The 22570-nt window shown below is 46.4% G+C and overlaps 2 protein-coding genes across 2 annotated transcripts; both read right to left on the reverse strand.

The window, feature by feature from the left end:
* Positions 1-213: 213 nt before the first annotated feature.
* Positions 214-6533, reverse strand: Syf2 (SYF2 pre-mRNA splicing factor). Its single transcript, XM_048443180.3, has 7 exons — positions 6396-6533; positions 6141-6245; positions 5001-5126; positions 4190-4307; positions 3631-3721; positions 2380-2478; positions 214-898 (listed from the first exon to the last, which is right to left on the reverse strand). Exons 1-7 carry the CDS (start codon positions 6417-6419, stop codon positions 733-735), a joined length of 729 nt encoding a protein of 242 aa, XP_048299137.1. The 5' UTR covers positions 6420-6533; the 3' UTR covers positions 214-732.
* Positions 6534-11267: 4734 nt separating this feature from the next.
* Rsrp1 (arginine and serine rich protein 1) lies at positions 11268-15415 on the reverse strand. Its single transcript, XM_085690512.2, has 5 exons — positions 15253-15415; positions 14522-15112; positions 13183-13325; positions 11806-11889; positions 11268-11681 (listed from the first exon to the last, which is right to left on the reverse strand). The coding sequence occupies exons 2-5, from the start codon at positions 15060-15062 to the stop codon at positions 11565-11567; spliced, it is 885 nt and encodes a 294-aa protein (XP_085546638.1). The 5' UTR covers positions 15063-15112; positions 15253-15415; the 3' UTR covers positions 11268-11564.
* Between the last annotated feature and the right edge of the window lie 7155 nt (positions 15416-22570).

Consider the following 22570-nt stretch of genomic DNA (forward strand, 5'->3'; position numbering starts at 1 on the left):
CCAGAGCTATGCAGACAAATGCCTCTGTGCCTACCTGCATGCTGCCAACCGAGAGGAACCTTCACTCTGGACAGTTGCTAAGAAGTCTCTTAAGTCTTTGTCTTTCAGAGACATGAAACTGAGCTGCCCTCATGTTGAAATGTGGAAATGCTCCATGCTGTGGAAGTGCCCGCATGCACACATGCACTTGTTTAAATTAGACATCGTTCATGATTCTATTCCAAAGCATTTTATTGTTCTTTAAAAAGTGAATGTGCACGGCTAACAGTCATGACTTCTGACCCCAGTAGACAGTGTCAGAACCCTAGGAGCATCTGTCTTGAGACCTCTTTTTCTCAGTCTTTGCCTGGCCAGTCCCAGAGCCCAGCTGTAGCTTCTATTCACTTCCTAGTAACACACAAAGCAGCAGCAACTGCAGCTATGCACATGAACAGCCTAAACCCCAAATGATTTCAAAGGTTACACAGTTATACACATTTAAAATACATAGAAAAATAAGAATTAGGATTTATACAAATTAGATTTTTACAAAACAATGTCACTACAAGAATTACATCTTACATCCAAGCACAAAATGTGAACATATGCAGATGGTGAGAAAAGACATTTATTTCAGATGCCAAGTGGGGAGGCATAGGGTAAACTTGCATTTACTGGACACACGTGAACATTTGAATTTGGCAGCTGAAGCCTCCGGTCCCTTTTCCAGCTTCTGTGCAGTTTCTCCAGGGCTCACACGGCTGTTCCTCTCTCCAGGTTCTGCTTGATCTCAGCTGTGTACTTCCCGTAGAACCTCTCTGCCTTCTTGTTGAACTTGGCATTCCTCTCATTGATGTAGTCAATGTCAGCATCATCATTGTAAGGACGTCTTCGGCTGTATTTATCTCTCTTTTCAATTCTGGAGAAAGGACGGGGGTTAGGAGGTTCAGAATTGTGTTCCCCAGGCCTCCTCATGCTCAAACTCAAAGATCCACCTGCCTCTGCCTCCCAAACCCTAGGACTGACCACTATGGTTGGTCTAACTGCCTTCTTTGATCTTAAAACATGGACAAAAAGATCCAGAGAGAATCAATATTCATAATAAAACACCTTGGCAGAAAAAAAAAGTAAAAAAAGGCCAGCCCGGTCTACAGAGCTAGTTCTAAGACAGCTAGGGCTATTACACAGAGAAACTCTGTCTCGGAAAAACAAAACAAAACAAAAAAACAAACAAATAAAAAAACACCTTGGGGGGAAAAAAAGGCAGGCACAGTTTTCATCAGCTTCAGGTGGTGAACTAATTGGAACCTCAGTGTAAGCAATGAGATCCAGCAACTACAGCCTCTGGTTACAGCACTTCTGAACATCTTCAGCAACCTGTTGGAGACCAGCCGAGACTACATGATGAGAGGCTGTCTCAAAAATTCACAACAAAAAGATGTTTCTAAAGATGCTAAAAGTGGGGACAATGAAGTGTGACTTTGGGTAAAACACCCCAACAATTCTATCAGTGATGATGAGCACTGTGCGGTGTGTGTGCTATACACCACTGCACCCTGCAACACCTGCATGGTCCTAAAACATAAAAGCAGTCCCCTGTATCAGAAATAAATACGGTCAAGCACTCAGGAGGCAGGGGCAGAAGGATCTTCGGGAGTCTGAGGCCAGCCCACTCTACATAGTAAAATTCTATCTCAAAAGACAATTAATTATAATAAATAAATATGGCCAGGTAGAGACAGATGGACACACAGACATAGAGTAATCTCAGCGCTATTTGAGTTCCAGGCTGGCCTACAAATATGAGGCCAGTCTTAAACAAACAGGCACAAAATGCTGACTATTAGTTTAGATTTGAAACCTTCCCCAGGCCTTAGTATTGAAGGCCTGGTCCAGCTGATAGGGATACTAGAAGGTGTTGGGACCTCTCAGTGGAGCTTATAAGAAGGTGGTCCAAGGGCTGTGCCCTTGAAAGGACATCAGGACGCCCCTTCTTCCCTCCAATCTGCCTGCTTCCTGGTCCTCGGGAGCTGACTAGGCTTCCTAGCATATACTTCTGTCATGATCCACTGTGCTGCCACAGGCCCAAGACAATGGACTAAGAGCTCCAGAATCAGGAGCCAAAAATAAGTTATCTTAGGCACCTTGCCACAGTGACAGAAAACTAATGGACAACATGACAGTTTGATTACATCAGTATTCCCATCTCCAAATCCTATGGGCTCAACCTGTACTCGCTCTCCAGCTTCAAAGCCAACAGGTTTGGGGTCAGAAATGAGCTGGTACCAGCACTGTGACCGTCAAGTCACCTGAGCACATCGGCCTCAGATCCACACCCCACCCACTCTCTCTCGAGAATTATAGAACGTTCTAGGCCAGGCTGCCCTACTGAGTACTTACTGTTTTTCCAGATCTAAAACCATTCTGTCGATTTCCTCTGAGGAAGGCACATGCGTCCCATGGAGAAGACTGTTGGATGTTGGGAAAAAATCTTCTCCACTGAGAAGACAGACAGCAAGAAGAATTTCCAGTCAGACATGAGTGCTCCAGTCTCCAATTTCAATATACATACATGTATTGGTGATGAGAGACAATGCACAAATATACTTATTTACACAGCAAAGGTAAAGGAAGAAAGAAAATGCAGGCTCAAAAAAGATGAGCCAGGCTGGATGAGCATGCCTATAACGCCAGCCCCAGATAGGACTCTGGGTTCCAGGCCAATTCAACTCACATAACAACAGCTTCATTTTCAGATGCATAACAGTGGCCAGTGTGTAGAGGACTTGCCAAAGATCACAGAGGGCTGGGAGCAGAGTGCTTAAGGTTATTTCCACATGCATCAAAACAGGGGCCCGGCCAGGCATGGCAGTGCACACCTTTAATCCCAGCACTCTGGAGACAGAGGCAGGCAGATCTCTATGAGTTCAAGACCAGCCTAGTTTACAGAGCAAGTTCCAGGACAACCATTACAGAGAAATCCTGTCTTCAAACCTCCTCCACCAAAAAAAAAAAAAAAAAGAAAAAGAAAAAAGAAACCTGGCTGTCTGGCTTGGTGGCACATGCCTTTAATCCAGTGGTCGGGAGGCCAAGGCAGGCATATCTCTGAGTTCCAGGACAGCCAGGGATACACAGAGAAACTCTTGTCTTGAAAACAAATAGAGCCTGCTCCACCTGCCACAGTCAAGCCTGCTCATGCAACCTCTCCGCACTCATAGCACAACTAGGGCACCTGTGGATGAAGAACACTAGCCCCTTAAGTGCTAATATTTACCGGCTGGTCCTTACCAATGCTGACCCGCCCCAGCACCAAACATTCAGCTCCTACAAGAGCACCTGGCTGTGACGAGCTGGTGCTAGCCACCCGCAAGTTTCCGAGGGCAGTCAGGGCTTACCTACTATGTGACAAGGACAACAGTAACCAGTGTCACCAAGACAGCCAGTGGTAATCCACAAGTCATCATTAGACTGAGTTTGGTCAGGCAAATTGGTAACCCTGTAATCCCAGCACTCAGGAGGCTGAGGCAGGAGGACTGCTGTGAGTTCAAGGACAGCCCAAGTAGTAGAAATGGCTCAAGTAAGTAAATAGCTAGTTTAACTAGTTTGTATTTGCAGTGTCTGGAAGCCACTGCCTTCCACCCAAGGACTTACTGTTTTTCTCTCTGCCGCTCATAGCTTTCCATGTCAGGTTTGATCTGCTTGGTCAGCCGGTGATACTGGCGTAACTGGGCAGCAGCATAATCTAAAATGAGAACCAGAGGTGATCTGTGTCCTTACCTGGGCATTACTTATAAGAGAAAACTCAAAATTATTGCTGTCCTACATGCACAGGACATTGGCCTAAGCACAGCCTCTACCCTGAATGGGCTGACAAAAAACTGGCTAACTCTGTCAGGGGTGATAGCACACTCCTATAAACGCACCACTCGGGAGGCTGAGGCAGGAGGATCCTGAGTCTGTGACTGTCTGGGCTACACAGTGAGACTAAGGCAGGACATGACAACAACAAAGGCTAACTTTACACCAAGGACCAAAGCAGCCAGCAGATAGACAGGTGGACCTGGGTTCCACCTTGACACACTTGCGCTCCCCCTGGCCGCCTAGAATAGTCCATGAATGAAGTGCAATGGGCATGTGCTCTCACTAGAGCAGAAGCCTTGGTCCAGTAGACCAACTCAGTAAAGCAGAGGCCAGCACAGGTCAGCTGTACCTGAAAAGCCCAAGTCAGGGTTCTTCCTCTTCTTCCTCCTCTCCCATCTCTCCGCGTCCTCTGCACTGATCTCCAGCAGCTTCACCTTCTCGTAGTCCTCCCCTCTCGCTGCACACTCCTGAAAGGACAGGCACCTTCCGTTCTGGTTTGTTTTGTTTTTTGAACCCAAGACGACTTCAAATTCACAACAATTCTCCTGCCTCAGCTTCCCAAGGGCTGGAACTATAGGCATGATCCATCATGCCCAAATATTTGACCTATTTTAGATAAAGTTCTAATCAAGAATCAAGCATCAGGCCTTCACAGTGGCCTAATGGGTAAAGGTATTTGCTGTCAATCATGACCACCTGAGTTCTAGACCAGACTCACGCAGCGGAAGGAGAGATCTGACTCCTATAATTTGTCCTCTGCCCTCCTGTGCCCACACACATACAAATAAAAATGTAACAAAACTAAAATCAACAGCAACAGAACGGAGCAGGGGTCAGACCTGTTTTAAATGCTTTGCACATGTTATATCACAGAAGTTACACTTGACCCAAGTCACCATTATTATAATCCTCGTCCTACAGACAGAAAAGTAAGGCTCAGCCAGGCAGCAGTGGCACACGCCTTTAATCTCAGAATCCGGGAAATAGAAGGCACACTTCTGTGAGTTCAAGGCCAGCCTGGTCTACAAGGCGAGTTCTAGGACAACCAGCACTACAAAGAGACACCTGGAATAAGGCTCCCTGAGGTAAACAACTCCCCCACCTACCCAGCTACCGGGATCTCCTGTCTCAACAGAAAGGAGCAGCCAGGGCTTCCTAACCTTTTTCTTTTCTTCCTCCTGCAGCTCCCACTCCAAACGTGCTTTCTTTGCTTCCCAGTTTGCAGGCAACTTAAGTCTTTTGTCTTCTTCCACAACTTCCTGGTGATTTAACTTGCGAGCTTCGTTCTAAAACCATAAGACAAAAAGAGGTAATCAGATAAAAAAGGAGAGGGGTCCAAATAGACCCTGTCTTTTCTGGAGTGACTAAGTGACCCCAGTTAAGGCTGCAAGCGATAATAGCTCCCAATGACTTTAAGCACAGAAATAGACTAATAAAGGCATACCACAGGATGAGATGCTGGGCTGCAAAGCTTTGGTGCTCTGGAGTCCTAGTGGCTACTGTCAGTTTTGCCTGTTCAGTCAGGAGCACCTTTTATTTATCAGAACAAAGATTGGCAAAGTGACACCCCCCGCCCGGCGTCACAGCACAGGACAGTGGCACATAAAGACATCATACTTTATTTAAAACCTTTCTTATGAATTCACTTTGTTTGTGCAGAGGTCAGAGGTCAACTCCCAGGTATCAGTCCTCTTTATCCACCATGTGGGTTCTGGGGATCAAACTTAGGTCCTCGGACTTAGCAGCAAGTGCTGTCACCAGCTGAGCAAGTTACACTTTTTTGAGTTTGAACTTGGAAAAGAGGACAGTGTGTGAATACTTTTGTTTTCGTTTTTGGTTTTCGAGACAGGATATCGCCTTAGCTGTCCTGGAACTCACTCTGTGGATCAGGCTGATCTCAAACTCACAGAGATCTGCCTGCCTCTGCCTCCCAAGTGCTGAGATTAAAGGCGTGCGCCACCACCGCCCAGCATGTTCGTTGCTTTTAAGATCAGGAAACTCTTACTAAGAAGTTTCTTCGTATTCCTAGCTAAATATTTCCCTAGATGAAAGTGAGTAATTTGATAGGATCATGGAGCACGGGGGTTGTTAGGAACAGAGCTAACCTACCCCAGCCAGATAAACTAGGTCGTGTGGGTGGGCCCTGGGAGGAGCGAGCGGGTGTGGCTTTGACGTGTGTCAAAGCGACCTCCGCGTTAGTGCTCGTCCTCCACCGAGATCTTCCGGTCCTGGGACGCCCCGCCCTGGGGCCTGGCGAGCGGCTGCGCCTTCCTGCTCCAGCCCGTGTCCCCGCCACTCACCCGCTTCAGATGCAGCTCGCGAAACTTGCGCAGTCTCTGCTCGCGCTTCTGCGCCACCAGCTCCTCGGCCGCCGAGGGCCGGTCTTCTGCGACATCCGCGGGCACCTACAATCACAACCGGCTTCAGGCTCGGCGTCCCCACGGCCACAGCCTGGGCCCGACACCCCGGCCTCCCCAGTACTCTCGCCCGGATTCGTCTCATGCCCAGCCCGGCGTCACCCCGATAGAGCCTTGCGCGAGGCCGGTGGTACTCACCTCAACTTCAGTCGCAGCCGCCATTACAGCTTTCTCCCTACTTCCGGCAACAACAACGAGCACTTCCGTCGGCCTCCAGCCCGGGACTTTAGGCCCCGCCCCTTCCGTTTGGCGTCAGGTACTTCGGAGACTGTCCCGCCCCTTTTAGTGCTTGCTGCTGACGCTAAGCGTGGTTGTGCGAAGGCGCAGCCTGCGGAAGAAACGTCACGGATTGTCGAGACCGGGAGGCAAACTCAGGAACGGGTCACCTAGACGGAAATGACCAGAAGGAGCCTGGTTGGGGATCACTTATTCATGTCACCTGCTCTGAAGCACCCTGCCTCACATAGGTTGAGTGCAATCGGTATTGAGTCGCTTCCATAGAGCAGATAACTTTTCTGATGTTACTGCAGAACACGGACGACTCTATACTGCCCACTCCCACATCCCAGTACCACAACAACTACCAAAGCCACTAAGATAATGCAGGAATAGAACAGGGGCACATTAAACGTGTTCCTTTCTAATATGACAACTACAGATGAGAAAGCCGTTGCCCAAGTGTAAAGACATTTAAGTACAAATAGCTGTGGTGGCACACTCCTGGCATCCCAGCAGGTAGAAGCAGGAGGGTACCCAAGTATGAGACTTGCCTGGGCCTCACAGCGACTTAGTGCTACAAGGCATGACCATTTATTTCAAGCAAACAAAAAGGGGCTATCTAAATTAAAAGCTTAAGCAGTAACAAAACAAAACTGGAAATTTAGGGCAAACTCTTTTGAGTCCTCCCCTGTAGGGAGATGCTTCTTGAGCTCAATGAAGTTTTGCTTGCTCTTCAAAAGTAACAAAGATAAATAAATAAAACTGCACACGAATGTTTAAAAAGTTAAATGCAAGCAGGATATCGTGCATACACCTTTAATCCTGTGAGTTACTGCACAGTCTTGTCTAACCTATTCTAGGCAACACATTGAGATTGCCTCAAAAGTAAAAGCAGTCCAGCATGTGGGAGGCAGCCTGGCTGTTGGACCCTAGAGTCCAATCACCGAGGAGGAGTCACCCAGAGACTATCTCTCACCACAACAGCTGATGTAAAAGCATGAGGATTTTGTTAATTCTGTCATGACAGGGTCTTCCTGCATTAGGGAGACTAGAAAGACCCCGAATGGCTGGTACAGGCTATTTTTAAAAGGAAAAACCACAGAAGAAAGGGGTGTCTGGGGGTTGTTCTTTAACTATTATGATTGGCTCATTCAAAAGGGCTATTACCAATAATTGGCTGGAGAGTGGTTGCCAGATCCGATGAGGTAAGGGAAAACATCTGAAGGTCACTTTGCCCCTTTCCCGGGGCCTAAGTCAAAACATCAGTCACTGAGTCAACACTAAGGGTTATCGTGCCCCTATTCAATAACTGAGTTCTATTTGGAGAACATTCACAAGGACTCAGGGAGATGATGGAATGTTCCCAACATTTCAGTACGTGTGTGGGCAATTGTTAGGTCCTTGGTTCTCAGTGGGGAAGGGGGGAGCATTACTGCTGAGACTGGGAGGGCTCAGAATTGTCATAAATAGCTTCAGAATTGCCTTAAAGTTTTATAGGCAGATCTGTGAGTTTGAGGCCAGCCTGGTCTCAAAAAAAATAAATAAATAAAATGGAAAATCAATTTTTAAAAAAAGCACAAATTTGAATCTGAATGATGAGGGATGGCCTGTTGTAGTGTGATTTCTACTTGATCTTAATAAAAAAAAAAAACCTGGAGTCAGATATTAGGGGATGAAAGCTGAAAGATTAGAGAGGCAGAGCAGCCAGACACTAGTTCCTACCGCAACAAAATCCGCAGACCGAATGGGGTATCCTGTTTCTACAAGTCCTCAAACTGAATGCCATCTCTCAGACTGAACTCTGTCTCCTCCAGCCTTATATTCCTCTCTGCCCAGCCATATTACTTCCCCTCTCCACCTCCCTAGTGCTGGGATTAAAGGTGTGAGCCACCACTGTTTGGCTCAGTTTCTCAGTGTGACTCTATGGCTAACTAGTAGCTATCTCTGCTCTCTTTGTCAGGCAAGCTTTATTTGTTGAAGCAAAAACAAAATATCACATTATTTTCTGGTTGGAAAACTATCAGAAAAACATATTGTGGAGTATCTGAAACAAGTGTCTGAAAATGTATTCCATTGGAATCTCAGGGAGAATTTTTTTTCTTTTTATAGGTATTTTTGTTGGTTGGTTGGTTGATTTGGGTTTTTTTGTGTGTGTGTAGACAGGGTTTCTCTGTGTAGCTCTGGTTGTCCAGGAACTCAAATCTGTAGACAAGCCTGGTCTCGAAATCAGAGATTTGCTTTCCTCTGCCTCCCCAGTGCTGGGAAAGGAGTGGGTCATGTGCCACTATCGCCTGGCTGAGATTTTTAAAGGAAGAAAAGAATGAGGAACTGGAGGTGCAGTTCAGCTGGTAAATTTCCAGCAAGGCATAGAGCAGGTGGGATAGTGTTTGTTACCCCAGCACTCAGGTGGCACTCAGGATCAGCTCGAGGTCCAGCGGGATGTGATAGCATAGATCTTTAATCCCAGCAGCAAAGGATGCGAGTTCAAGGCCAGCATGATCTACACAAGGTTTCTCTGTGTTGCTTTGGAGCCTGTCCTGGAACTATCTCTTGTAAACCAGGCTGGCCTCAAACTCAGAGACCCACCTGCCTCTGCCTCCTAGGTGCTGGGATTAAAGGCGTGCGCCACCACCACCCGGCTCAAAGGAAGTCTTAAACTTGGGGGATGTACACCTTTAATCACAGCCCTTTAAAGGAGACAGAAGCAAATGGATTTCTGAGTTCAAGGTCAGTTTGTTTCAGGATAGCCCAGGGCTATGTAGACCCTCTCTCAAAAAAATTCCCAAAGGTTGTCTGAGACTCTTTGGTGGTGGTGGTGGAGAGACACAAAGATACACTTAGGTTAACTGGGTCATCTTTCAACTCACAATCTTGTCTCCAGAAGTGCTGAGATTAAAAGCATACACTATCATTACCTATCTAAATGATGTTGGGCTCAAAGAAACTCAAGACTAGGGCAGAGTGTGCTAGAGGCAGAATATGCTAGAGAAGCAGTCTTTCAACATAGCTACATGCTAGCCCACTGTTGGAAGCCACTGTTTGAAGACAGCTGCCAGCCACAGTTAACACAGCTATTGGCTGATTTGTTGGAAAATGCCAATTAAAAAGCATGGCTTTATTAATCTGTATTTGAGGATTGAGACATACTTGTCCACCCCACACTTCCTGGGAAAATACAGAAAACTTCCTCTGCCCAAGTAGGAATGTTATTTATTAGTTAACTCCTCCCAACACAACTCCAACCACAAGGTGGAGGGTGAAGTCTTCTCAACACTATCTTACTAAATTGTAACTTTCTGCCTCTAAAAGAGGGCAAATGGGGACCAGTTAACAACCCAAGGGTCACAACCTAATCATGCCTGTGGAGAAGCTCCATCAGTTGAGTTCAACTTTTCCAGCTGTCTTGGGTGTTCCTCACAGTGCTAGCAATACAATCCCACAGGCTAGTTCGGTTCTCAACTTCACATTGTCTTTTATCTGGTTACTAATTCAAATCCTAAATTTTGTGTTCCACCCATCCTGAGTTCAGCTTTATTGACAAATTTAACCCGGTTAACTTTCAACACACAGCCAAGTTGAACCTAACTGTGAAACATGATGATCTTATGCTTGATATTGCTAACTGGTGGGTTTTGGAATTTTTAAGACAGCAGGGGCTTCTGTGTATTCCTAGCTTGGAACTTACTCTGCAGACCACCTGCCTCTACCTCCAGAGTGCTGGGACTAAAGGTAGCACTTTTAGGATTATGTTGGCTTTCCCTCTTACCTAGCAGGATGAACTCAGGAAGTACCCTGTTCCTTTAAGAGACCCACTCCCAGGGGCTGGAGAGATGGGTCAGTGGTTAAGAGCATTGCCTGCTCTTCCAAAGGTCCTCAGTTCAATTCCCAGTCAACCACATGGTGGCTCACAACCATCTGTAATTGGGTCTGGTGCCCTCTTCTGGCCTGAGGGCATACACACAGAAAGAATATTGTATACATAATAAATATTTAAAAAAAAAATAGAGACCCACTCCCAGTTTCTTTTTTTTCTCTCTCCTTCCCTTTCTATCTTCTTCCTAAATAAAACTCCACTTCCCCACCCACAGTGGGACCTACTAGGGTCATTTCCACATTAATTTTCAACCACCACCTCCTAGCTTGGGTTTTTAATTGGTTCTCACTGCCCTGGAGCTTACTATGTAAGTCCAGGCTGGCCCTGAACTCAGATTTACCTGTACTTGTACTTTTTCCTGCTTCATGAGTGCTAAGAAGTCACAGTTTAGACTTTTTTTCAGAAGAGTATGTATAGCCAGGTGATGGTGGCACACACCTTTAATACCAGCACTTAAGAGACAAGAGGCAGGTGGAGGTAGACCTCTATTGAGTTCTAGGCCAGCCTGATCTACAAATTAAGTTCCAGGATAGCCAGGATTGTTACAGAGAATCCCTATTTAAAAAAGAAAGAAAAAAGTTATGTGTATGAGTGGTTTGTATGAACAGGCACAGGAAGGTTTTGGCATTTAGCCCTCAGACTTATGATTCCTACCACCCTCAGGCTACACTTAGGAACACCTACCTAGCACTCTGAGGCAGGTAGGTGAGCGGGTTAAGTTTGATTCGGGCCATCTGATCTATAAAGAGAACTCTTGATAATCAGGGATACACATTTAAACTAAAGACCAGCCTCCCCAACCCACCACACAAAGTCATCATATGGAATAATAATCTTGTATTGTCTGTTCAGACTTGGGATTTGGATTAGGAAGGTTTCTTCATCAGAAGTAGAGTCATTTAATAATATTCATGAAATCAAGACAAATAATAAAAAGTTTATTAACAAATATACAAAATACAGTTTTCAACTGTCTTACAAAATTCACTCATGTATATATGCAATATTATACAATACTTACAAGTATATATATATATAAAAGACTCCCACCTGTATGCAATTCTCTGGTCCATCTTCAAGAGAAACCTCAACTGTCTTTCTGTAATGGATTTTAATCACATTTACTGCCAGGATTTTCAGGCTAATGCTGGAGGACAGGAACTCTCTCTCTCAGTAAAGTGCAGTATTAGGGAACCCCAACCCCCAGTTGTCCTTTAAACAGGTATCCACAGTCCATAAGGACTTTTTTTCTTATCTATTTTTGGTGATCCTGATGATGTCTCTTCAGCAGCAGTTCTAGCTGTTTTCTGGAGTGGCTTTGCTATGGAATTCTGTAAGACAATAAATTAAAGTCAATTTCTCACAGAGATCAACAGAATTTTTTTTAAAAAAGCCTACATAGTAAAATAGCACCCTAGATGCAATCTTCAAGAATGTTTGGTTGGGTACACTTACATTAGAGCTGAAGGCTATGTTTCTGTATGCGGAAGATTTCTCACTGAGATTTTTAGTTCCATCTTCAGCTTGCTTTTCTGAATGCTAGAGGGGCAGAGAATTTTAAACATAGCCTTAGATTCTGAGTATCGTATGAAAACCAGCCCAACTGCACACAAATGCAGCTGTAGAGACAAACCAAATTCCATCTATCGCCAGTTAACAAGCTAGACAACAAAAAGCCTGTTGTTTCTACTTAACAAGATTGCCTTAGGGTGGAAACCACTCATTTGGAGTAAGCGCAATAGAAAATGCTTCGTCAAAAGAATGGAGGCATCTGCAGAGAGAGTGCCTCAGTATCTCAAGAATCTCTTGGGTACTCGCCTAAGCAATAGGCAGACCCCATGGTCGCAGCAATAAGACAAACCATCTTCACTGTACTATTAACTTTTACCTTAAATTTCTATAAAACAATTTTTTGAGACCTCTGGCTGGCCTCTTGATTCATTATGTAGCCAAGGATGACCTTGAACAACTGTCTCCCAAGTGCTGGGATCACAGTATGGGGCACTACAGCCAGTTTACACTGTGCTGGGAACTAACCCCAGGTGCTGTGCACCCTAGATCAACTGAGCTGCATCCCCAAATTTTCAATTCTAAGATTTAGATTTCACACGAATTAACTTGTAAGGACAGTGCAATGTGCCAGTGCACTTTGTAATTCTGGAGAATCGTAATAAACTTATCTGCAAGTGAAGCAGGCCTCTTCTTCTGTAATCTCTCAAAACATCTGCAATATATTGCATACATTATGAAGGGGACATCTAGAGCAGAGAGATGGCCCACCAGTACAGAGCATCCCGGCCGAACGACAGGTTGAACTGTCTTACACAAGAGCCCTAGCCCAAATCTCTAACATGCACATGGATGGACTACCTTCAACAAAAGCTAAGCTTTAGTCTCTGAACATAACTCTTGGCATTTTAACCCATGATCAATTACCAACAGATTTTCTTCATCATTGTCTGGAGACCACATTCATGATTTCTATAAGACAGAAATAAAGCAGATAAACTATACTGTATACTAAGCACAGACTTTTGGGAACATAATGCTGTAAATGAAAGTTAGAACACTCCAGTCTCTAAAGACTAGTTAGAGTGAGAAGAAGACAAAGTATTGCCAATGGTACAGTCAGAAGTTTTACTATTATGGAAAAACAAGTGCAAGTGCATCTCTCAGATCCCTGTGAGATTTTCTAGCACTCGACAGATTAAGGTTGGTTTTTTTCTGTCTGGGCAAATGATGATAGATGACCGCCCAGGAGGGCTGTCCACAGTAAACTAGCCAAGGGTAAGTAACAGGATCTGTCAGCAGGAGCCTTTTGAAGACACCTACCTCCATCTTCGTACCACTGCTCGACACAGCTGCTCCGCTTGCTCCCTTGGCCACTGTCCTGAGACTCGCTGGCAAATCAAAGCTGGTTGTCCCAAGAGCTTTGGCTGCATTGGCTTTTGCAATTTCTAGCAGCTCCATCCGATCTAAGGGCATTAAGACATTCGTGATTCGCAAAGGTTCCTTAAGGCTCAAAATAACAAATTAAGTGTTTTTCTGAAACAGTATTTTCCTTTTGCTAAGAAAACATTTCCAGAAAACAAAATCAGTTTTATGTTGAGGGGAAAAAAAACCCCTAGCTTCCCAAATAACATCAAAAACTAGGCTGGGTTTTTCTTTTTTTCCTCTGACTTGTTTTTTGAGATAGGGTTTCTGCTTAACAGTCCTAGCTGTTCTGAACTTTGTAGACCAAGCTGGCCTCAAACTCACATTTGCCTGCCTCTGCCTCCCATCTGGTTACAGATAATTGTTCTAACAAACAGCACCATTTTGTCTCTTCTTCAAGCATTTCTGTGAACTGGGGCTTTAGTAATTTTAGCCCAATTACCTCTACTATTAAACTAATCTTGACAGGATTAACACTCATGTTCAAACTATTATTTTGTATTAAATTTAAGAAGACCGCTGACAAAAAAAGTGGACAAAACCCAATTTTTTCAGACTATCGTCTGAAAAATGTTGAGTTTCCCCCAACTTAAACTAAGTCATGTTAATATTTTAAAGGCCATAATAAACAGTGAGACTCCTCTCTTTGGGCCAGCAGGGCCATAAGTGAACTTAAATTCGGGTAATTACTGTACCACTATACTGGGCTTGGACTTTACTCTTAAGGCGAAAGTGTGCGATGGGGCTGGAGAAATGGCTCAGTGGTTAAGAGCATTGCCTGCTCTTCCAAAGGTCCTGAGTTCAATTCCCGGCAACCACATGGTGGCTCACAACCACTTACAACCATCTGTAATGAGATCTGGTGCCCTCTTCTGGCCTGCAGGCATACATGCAGAAAGACTATTGTATAAGTAAATATTAAAAAAAAAAGTGTGCGCGAAACCATGGTCTAACTATTAACCAGTTATAAATTCTCCTCTTTCCCTCCAAGAAATCTCAACCTTCTGGCACCAAAGTAAACACGCGGGAAGAGCACCCGGGAGCGGGGCAGTCTGCCTAGCACGTTAAGAGATTCCCAGCTAAACTGCTCAACCACCTGACTCCCTGGCCGACTCACACCACACTGTGGAAATGAACTACAGGGAGGGAGGGCTGGGGGAGGTGGCTGAGTGATAACGTCCCGACTTCAATTCCCAGGACCCAAGGGCACAAACGTCCAAGTGACACTGAGACCCACCTTTCTCACTCAGGCGGAAGGGGGTTCTGCTCCTGCTGCGTGACCGGGTTCGGGATCTTTCCCTCCACCTGGGGCGATCCTCGGGGTACACCGTGCGGCCGAAACCGTAGTAGCGCCGGCCGCGCGTGATCGCGTAGTACGACCTCCGGTGATAGGACCTCCCGCGGGAGCGCGACCTGCTCCGGGACCGGTAGGGCGACGGCGACTGGTAGTACCGCCGCGGCCGCCCGTAACCGCTGTCTCGGTAGTAGTGGCGGCCACGGGACCGGGAGCGGCTGCGTGAGTACGATCGCGAGTAGCGCCTGTACTTGCGCTGGTGGCGCCTGCGGGACCGGGATCGCGACCGCCTGCTCCGCCGCGGCTGGCTATGGCTGCGAGACGACGAGCGGCTGGAGCTGCGGGAGTGGGGTCCGGAGCTGCGGGACGAAGAGCGGCTGCGGGAGCGCGACGACAGGTGGCTGGAGCGACCCGAGTCCGAGGGGGAGGACAAAGCTTTCTCCTGAGGAGAGCCGGGCCACATGTCGTTCACGTACTTGGACATGGCGGACTTCCTTCCTCGGAATCGGGTTCCTTCCGCAAACGCAACGGCGTCTAGGAACGACGGCAAAGGGCAAGGGTCAATCCCTCCCTTTGAGAGCGCGCGGTGCGCGTGCGCGAGGCTGTGTCCTCCTCCCCCCCCCCCCCCCACACACACACCCGCCGACCACCGGCGACCGAACCACGCCACTCACCTCAAACCGGGGACGCGTTCGCAAAGACGAGAGAAAAGCCTAGCGGGGACCTTCCTCTCGGATCGGGGACCGAAGGCGGCAGAGTTCCTGTCTCTACAGACCAAAGACAGGCGTAACCTCCACCTTCGAATTCCGGACGCGAACTGAACCCAGCGCCGACGTCAGCGTCGAGAATACTAGAAGCCAGCGCGGAGCATGCGCACAAACATCAGCACGGTGGGGCGGGCTATCCTCTCGTCCAATCGCCACTCGACAGGCGCGCTCGGCGGGTGGCTTTGGGCTACGCCTTCGAGGCGCACATGCGCGTCAACGCTGTCACGACACCCCACCCCCACCCCACTCCATCCGGGCCTTCGACATCCGGGTATTTTTGAGAACTTGTTTTCAGGATTTTTGTTTGTGGGGTGAATAATTGTTTAGTTTTGAGTTTTGTTGTTCGGAGACAGGAGCTAGCTATGTAGCGCAGCCAGGCCTCGGACTGCAATCCTCCTGTTCCTGCCTTCCCAGTACAAGATTTACCCGCCTTTGCCGCCACGCCCAGCTTTGTTTTCCTTTTATTTATTTATTTATTTTTTGTTGCTCCACCCTCCCCAATGTACAGATAAAGGCTGGGTAGCAGACAATTTAGAGGCTCAACAGCTTGATCTACAACAGGAAAGAACCCGGCGACCTGCCCATAGTGACACGGTCGGTCGTGCCTGCCCTTTTGCTTAGGAGCTTGGGAGAGGACATCACAAGGCCCCAGTTAGTTTTTATGTTCTGGTTTGGTTTTGGTTTTTCCAGACAGGGTTTCTCTGACACAGCCCTCACTGTCCTGGAACTCTGTAGACCAGGCTGGCCTCGAACTTAACAGAGATCCGCCTGCCTCTGCCTCCCGAGTGCTGGGATTAAAGGCCTGAGTCACCACCACCTGGCTCCCAGAATGAAGTTTTAATATAGAAAGGATGTTTTAATTTCCTTATTTGAGCTAGCAAAGGTAATTGAAATCGAGATAGAAATTCCAAGACAACTACAGTTGTCCTTTAAGAAGAATAGTTGATAAGTCTAGTGTGTGTGTGTGTAATTTGTGTGCGCCTGAGTACTTGTGCAACATGTTGCATGCAGGAAACCACAGAGGTCAGAAGAGAAGTCAGATCACTTGGAGCTGGAGTTCTAGGCAATTGTGGGCCACCATGCAGGTGCTGGGACCCCAGCTCGTGGGCTCTGTAAAACAGCAAAAGCGCTTTTAATGAGTCGTTGCTGTAGCCTAATAGGTCTGTATTTAAAAAGTGTGATTAACACAGGACATTTAAACATTTCCAGGGCAATTCCAAACATTCATTGCCTTTAAGCATGGCAGTGACCTTGAAAATTGTGGGTAAGGAACATTGAATGAAATAACAACTTCAGGGGGCTGGAGAGATGGCTCAGTGGTTAAGAGCATTGCCTGCTCTTCCAAAGGTCTTGAGTTCAATTCCCAGCAACCATATGGTGGCTCACAACCATCTGTAATGAGATCTGGTGCCCTCTCTGGCCTGCAGGCACACATGTAGGCAGATATTGCATGCATAATAAATGAATAAATATTTTTAAAAAAGAAATAACAACTTCAATATAGAGAATTAATACTCTAGGAAGTTAAGCAGGATTTTACAAAAGTTGTGGCTTTTACAGGGAAATGAAAGAAACAAGGACTCCTCTCTTGTTTGTGTTTGCTTCCCACTTCCCAGATGTACAGGGAAATTGAAGAAATAAAAACATTATTGGGACCAGCAAGATGGCTCAGCAGTAAGAGTACTGGCGGCTTGAGCCAGACAAAGATGCCACAGAAGGCAGAAGCAGGCGGATCTCTGTGAGTTCAAGGCCAGTCTGGTCTACAAGAGCTAGTTCCAGGATAGGTTCCAAAGCTGCAGAGAAACCCTGTCTCGAAAAAAGAAAAAGAATATAAAATACAATTTGAGCTTAATCCCACCCAAGGTGAGAGGAAAGAGCTGACACCCAAAAGTTGTCCCCTGACCTCTGAAAGCCCTCACACACATCCCATTACATTAGTAAAAATTCTCAAACTACAGGAACTAAAGAAATTGCTCAGCAGTAAAGAACACTGTTTTACCGACATGGTGACTCACATCAATCTGTAATTCCAGTTCCAGGGATGAGCCCTACAACAACACACACACGGTGCAGACATGGATACAGGCAAAATGTAACAGGGCCCCAAACCTTAGCACAACTAACTCTAAAATGGAAGCACCATTCCGGCTATAAAATTCAGCATGTAGAGAGCACCACATGCCAAAACAAAACAAAGATCTGATCCGTCAGAATTCTGGGGAAGTCTCTAAATGTACTAATCTTGCTTTTTTTTTTTCTTCTGGAGTTCTGCTTCTGGCTAACTGTGTCAACCCAAGACATGGTTTTTGTGCTTAAAAGCTCACCCTGAGAAAGGCTCAGGGCTACAATGGGACCACGAGCCCCCAGTGTAGTCGCCAGCCGGCTAATGAAGACTTTGTAGTGGCTTAAACCCATGTCTCAGTAGTCTTCTCTGGTGGATACCCCACAACACAAGACACCCATAACCCATAAAATAAGACCCTTACAAAGGTTGTGGAATAGTGATGCATTCCTGTAATCCCAGTACCCAATTTCTAGGAAATGTTTCTTTCTTTTCTGGTGGTGGTGGCCCTCACCTGTAATCCCAGCTGAGGCAGAGGCAGGAGGATTCTCTGGGTGCTCCTTAGACACCTGCCCACCAGGGGCTTTTGCTGACTTCTCAGGAAGCTGTGTGGGCAGACAGAACATATTTCACAATTTACAAATGGGGAAGTGTGGTGGGGAAAGGAGGAAACTGCTTATGATTCCATCCAAAACCATAGGAAGATCTTGTGTTTTAACAAACGAGGCTTGCCTGAAGATCGGAGTGCAGAGCCAAGCCACTAGAGGCCAGACAGTGGTGGCACACACCTTTAATCCCATCCCAGGACTCTGGGAGACAGAGGCAGACAGATTGGAGCACTGTTAATTCACCCTGGCTACGCGAGAGAGAATCTGTCTTAAAGAGAAATAGAGCTCACACAAAGGTGATCTCAGCATTTGGCAGACCACATTTTTAATCCCAGCACTAGAGAGGTGGAGACAGCACCAGGAAGGCTGGATGGAGAGAGGAATATAAGGCAGGGGGAGACAGAATCTCAGTGCAGTCTGAGGTGTGAGGTTTGGTGGAGACAGTTGCAATCAGAGGATGCAGTCTGAGGACAGGATCACCCGTTTGGTCTGAGCACTGGTAAGAACTCTAGTGTCTGGCTGCACTGCTTCTCTGATCTCTCAGCCTCCACCGCCTAATATCTGACTCCAGGTTTTTATTATTAAAAACAATTAGAATTCCTACTACAGTCCTAGGCGCCTGCTTGTGAGTAGGAAAGAGGCTGTAGAAGACTTTGCAGAGAACTTAGAATGTCAAGTGTGCACCTGAAAAAAATGGTGACCAGAACACCCAGACCTGGTGGCACCCACCTGTAATGCCAGCACTTGGGAGGTGGAAATAGGAAAATGCAAAGTCCGATGTCATAGTGAACTCAAAGCCAGCCTGGGTGTCATCAGATTGTGTCTCAAACGGAAGAATTACTATAAGAATTCTAGCTGTCAACAGAACCTTGAAGTAGTGGGAAACAGGATCCTTCCACACCCCACATAGAGAATGCTGGTGTCTTTGTGCTCAGGATAATTGACCAGAGTTAAAGCTGCCAGTGTAACTCTTGTCATCCTCAGGGCATCCAGAGCCAGAGCCAGAGATGGGGCAGACTGATTAAATCTATTCAGAGACATCACACAGATGAAGCTGGATCCTTGACTTTACTACAGGAAAGAGCCAATTTGAACGGGAGGTGGCACCTATTAAAGGGATTTTAACATAAATTTAAGTGTTAGAGTTGCTAGGTGCTCAGGACAAAGCTGAGAGTCACCAAAGAGGAGCAGTGCACTACCCCGACTTTACCAAGTCCAAATGCAGGAGCAGGGTGATGCTGCAAAGACGGCTCAGCAGTTCCCAACACCTGCTGCTTCTCCAAGGGACCCAGGTTCAGTTCCCAGCATCCACACGGTAGCTCAGAACAATCTGTGACTGCAGTGCCTGGGGATCTGAGGACACTTCTGACCTCTGAGGACACCAGACACACATTTTTATTTGGCTTTTTGGTTTTTCAAGACTGAGTTTTTCTGTGTGGCCCTGTTTGTCTTACTCTGTAGGCCCACTGGCATCGAACTCAAATCCAACTTCGTCTGCCTCCCAAGTGCTAGTACTAAAGCATCGCCACACCTAGCTCAGACACACAGTTTTAATTAGAAAGAGAGAAAAGCGGGGGGTGGGGGGGTGGGGGGGATATGGATCTCATGCTGAAGTGTGGGCTGTTCTGAAAGTTATGTAGTTGAGGCTGGTCTCAAAGTCACAGCCATTGTGATGTAAGTGCACTACATCAGAACTCAAAGTTACACTTGCCATTGTGATGTAAGTGCACTACATCAGAAACACAGATAGACATATTACACCTTTTCATATATATATTATGTGTACAGTATTTTGCCTGCACGGGTGCCTATTCTCCCGTAGAGGGCACCAAATCTCATTACAGATGGTTGTGAGCTACCATGTGGTTGCTGGGAGTTGAATGCAGGACCTCTGGAATAGCAGCCAGTGCTCTTAACCTCTGAGCCATCTCTCCAGCCCCACCTTTTCTTTTTTTTTTAATATTTATTTATTTATCTATTTATTATGTATACAATATTCTGTCTGTGTGTGTGCCTGCAGGCCAGAAGAGGGCACCAGACCCCATTACAGATGGTTGTGAGCCACCATGTGGTTGCTGGGAATTGAACTCAGGACCTTTGGAAGAGCAGGCAATGCTCTTAACCTCTGAGCCATCTCTCCAGCCCCACCTTTTCTTTTTTTTAAGAAAATATTATATATAGTGTTCTGCTTGCCACTAGAAGAGAGTACCAGATCTCATTACAGACGGTTTTGAGCCAGCATGTAGTTGCTGGGACTTGAACTCAGGACCTCTGGAAGAGCAGCCAATGCTCTTACCCTCTGAGCCAACTCTCCAGCCCCCACATTACACCTTTTCAGACTGTCGGAACTTGTGGAATAATAATGTTCACATGCTGTGTCAGTTTCATTGGCAGCAATCTGCCAAGGAGCAACTGAGCTACCTCCCCAGGCCTGAACACAGGCTCCTTTACGCCAATCTTCACTACTAAGATTAACTGTCAGTGACATGGTACACAGTAAATCTCTGTGTGTATATATTTAGGCTCCAGAATGCCCATGGAGGGTTAAAGAAGTCCTGAGTCCAAGGCATTTGAAAGCTGTCAAATAAGAGATGAGCAGAAGGCTAATAGGGAGGCAGAGAGAACATCTCTGTGGTGATAAGATAAACCCCAGAGGAGGTCTGCTGGTGCTAAGGGTCCAAGCTGAGCAAAGCTCAGGGCCGGGTGGAGAGCCCCAGGCAAGGTGCAGGATGTTGAGGCTGTGGAGGTGAAGGGCAGGCCAGGGTTCAGATGGACAAACAGGCAGAGAAATGGATGGCAGAACTACATAGATGGTTGACAATTCTAATAGGCTACCTCAAGAGCTGGGGTGAACAGGTGGAGCTGAAACTCGTCTTTGTATACTCCGAAGAGAATTTTAACTGCTAGTCACAGAACGCTAGTCAAACACAGGAATGGCAGTAAATGGCTCTTTAGGGGGCTAAAGATAGTCCAGAATACTTTGGCCATGCCCCTGCCACATTCCAGCTCTCCAGTCATAGAAGTTATCAGCCAGTCAGGCCTGTAGGATGCTTGACCAGTACAGCTCTCTTTCTGGGCACTGCACACCACAGCTTCCTTCAGAGTTTCTTGTCACACCATGCACACGACTGAAGTCTTTCAGTGCTGGTGGTCTGCATAACAGAATAAGAAATGTCCCCCACAGTCTTGGGCATTTGAATATTTGATTCTCAGTTAGTGACACTATTTGGATGTTTAGTTGGGGCAGCCTTGCTGGAGAAAGCATATGACTGGGGGTGTGTTAGGGTCCAAGAGAAGCCCCCAAGAAAAGACCAGCAGTCATGTCTGTAATAAACAAGAACACTTTATTAATTCCAGCATGTTGGGGTGGCATACACGACCCTGAGAGAAGATCATAGGCTCTTTTTAAACCGGGTTAGGGGAATTCCAGGGAGGAGAGATTAGTCCGGAGACTGATTGGTGGCTCTAAGCAAACAGTTTACGGTTGCTATAACATTGACTGGTGACTCAGTGGTTAGGAGTTTTTCAGCTACAGGGTGGAAAAAGCGATCTTTAGTTATCTTAAGCTTACACAGGTTGTGGGGTGCCCTCTGGTTGCCTCTGGGTTGCAGATTCCCAAAAACTGCTTGCTCAGCTTCAGCCAGTTCCAGTAAACTAAAACTAAGGCCTGGTCCATGGCAGGGGCCATTAAAAACCTGCCATGGTTCCGGTCTGGCTCACTGGCCCTATAGGTGGAGTGTGAGATAACAAAGCCTTGCCCCATTCCAAGTTCACTAGCTCTGCCTCGGGCTTGTGATTGAAAATTTGAAGATGTAAGCTCTCAACTTCCTGCTCAAGTCACTACGCCTGCCACTTACTGTCACCCACCCCCCCATGATGGACTTATCCCTCTATAAGCCAAATTAACCTTTCTCTTTTATAAACTGCATTGATCATGGTATTTTATCACAGCAACCGTAAAGTAACTAATACAGCCAGTTGGTGCGGGAGAATTATCTGTATTCTGTCAATCATGTGTTTTAATAAAACGCTGATTGGCCAGGCAGGAAGTATAGGTGGGTCAACCAGACAGGAAGTAGAGGCGGAGTAATGAGAATAGGATAAGGCTAGGGAGGAGAAAGGTTCCTCTGCGATTCCTGTGCAGACCAAGGAAGAGGCAACATGTAAGCTGTCACACTGAGAAAGGTAATGAGCCCATGTGGCTAACGTAGATAAGAATAATGGGGTAACATAAGTTATAAGAGCTAATAAGTAGCCTGACCTAATGAGCCAATCAGTTTATAACCTTATGGAGTCCTGTGTGTGATTTTCTTTGTTGCTTGCCGGCTGTTGGGGTACCAGGAGGGACAGAAACCCCAACAAGCCGGCCCTCATGTTATAGCCAGTAAAGAAAGGCCAAAAGGAGTAGAGACAACACGAAGAGAAAAGACCCCATTCTCTTTCTGCTCCTTGATTTCATAGACATTTTAGTAAGAGTTGGTAAAAAAAAAAATTCTTTTAAAAGTTTCATTAAAATCTGTCTTTTGCCAAGCGGTGGTGGCACACGTCTTTAATC

This window comes from Myodes glareolus, chromosome 6 (genome assembly GCF_982192425.1).
Source record: "Myodes glareolus chromosome 6, mMyoGla1.1, whole genome shotgun sequence".
Taxonomy (NCBI): domain Eukaryota; kingdom Metazoa; phylum Chordata; class Mammalia; order Rodentia; family Cricetidae; genus Myodes; species Myodes glareolus.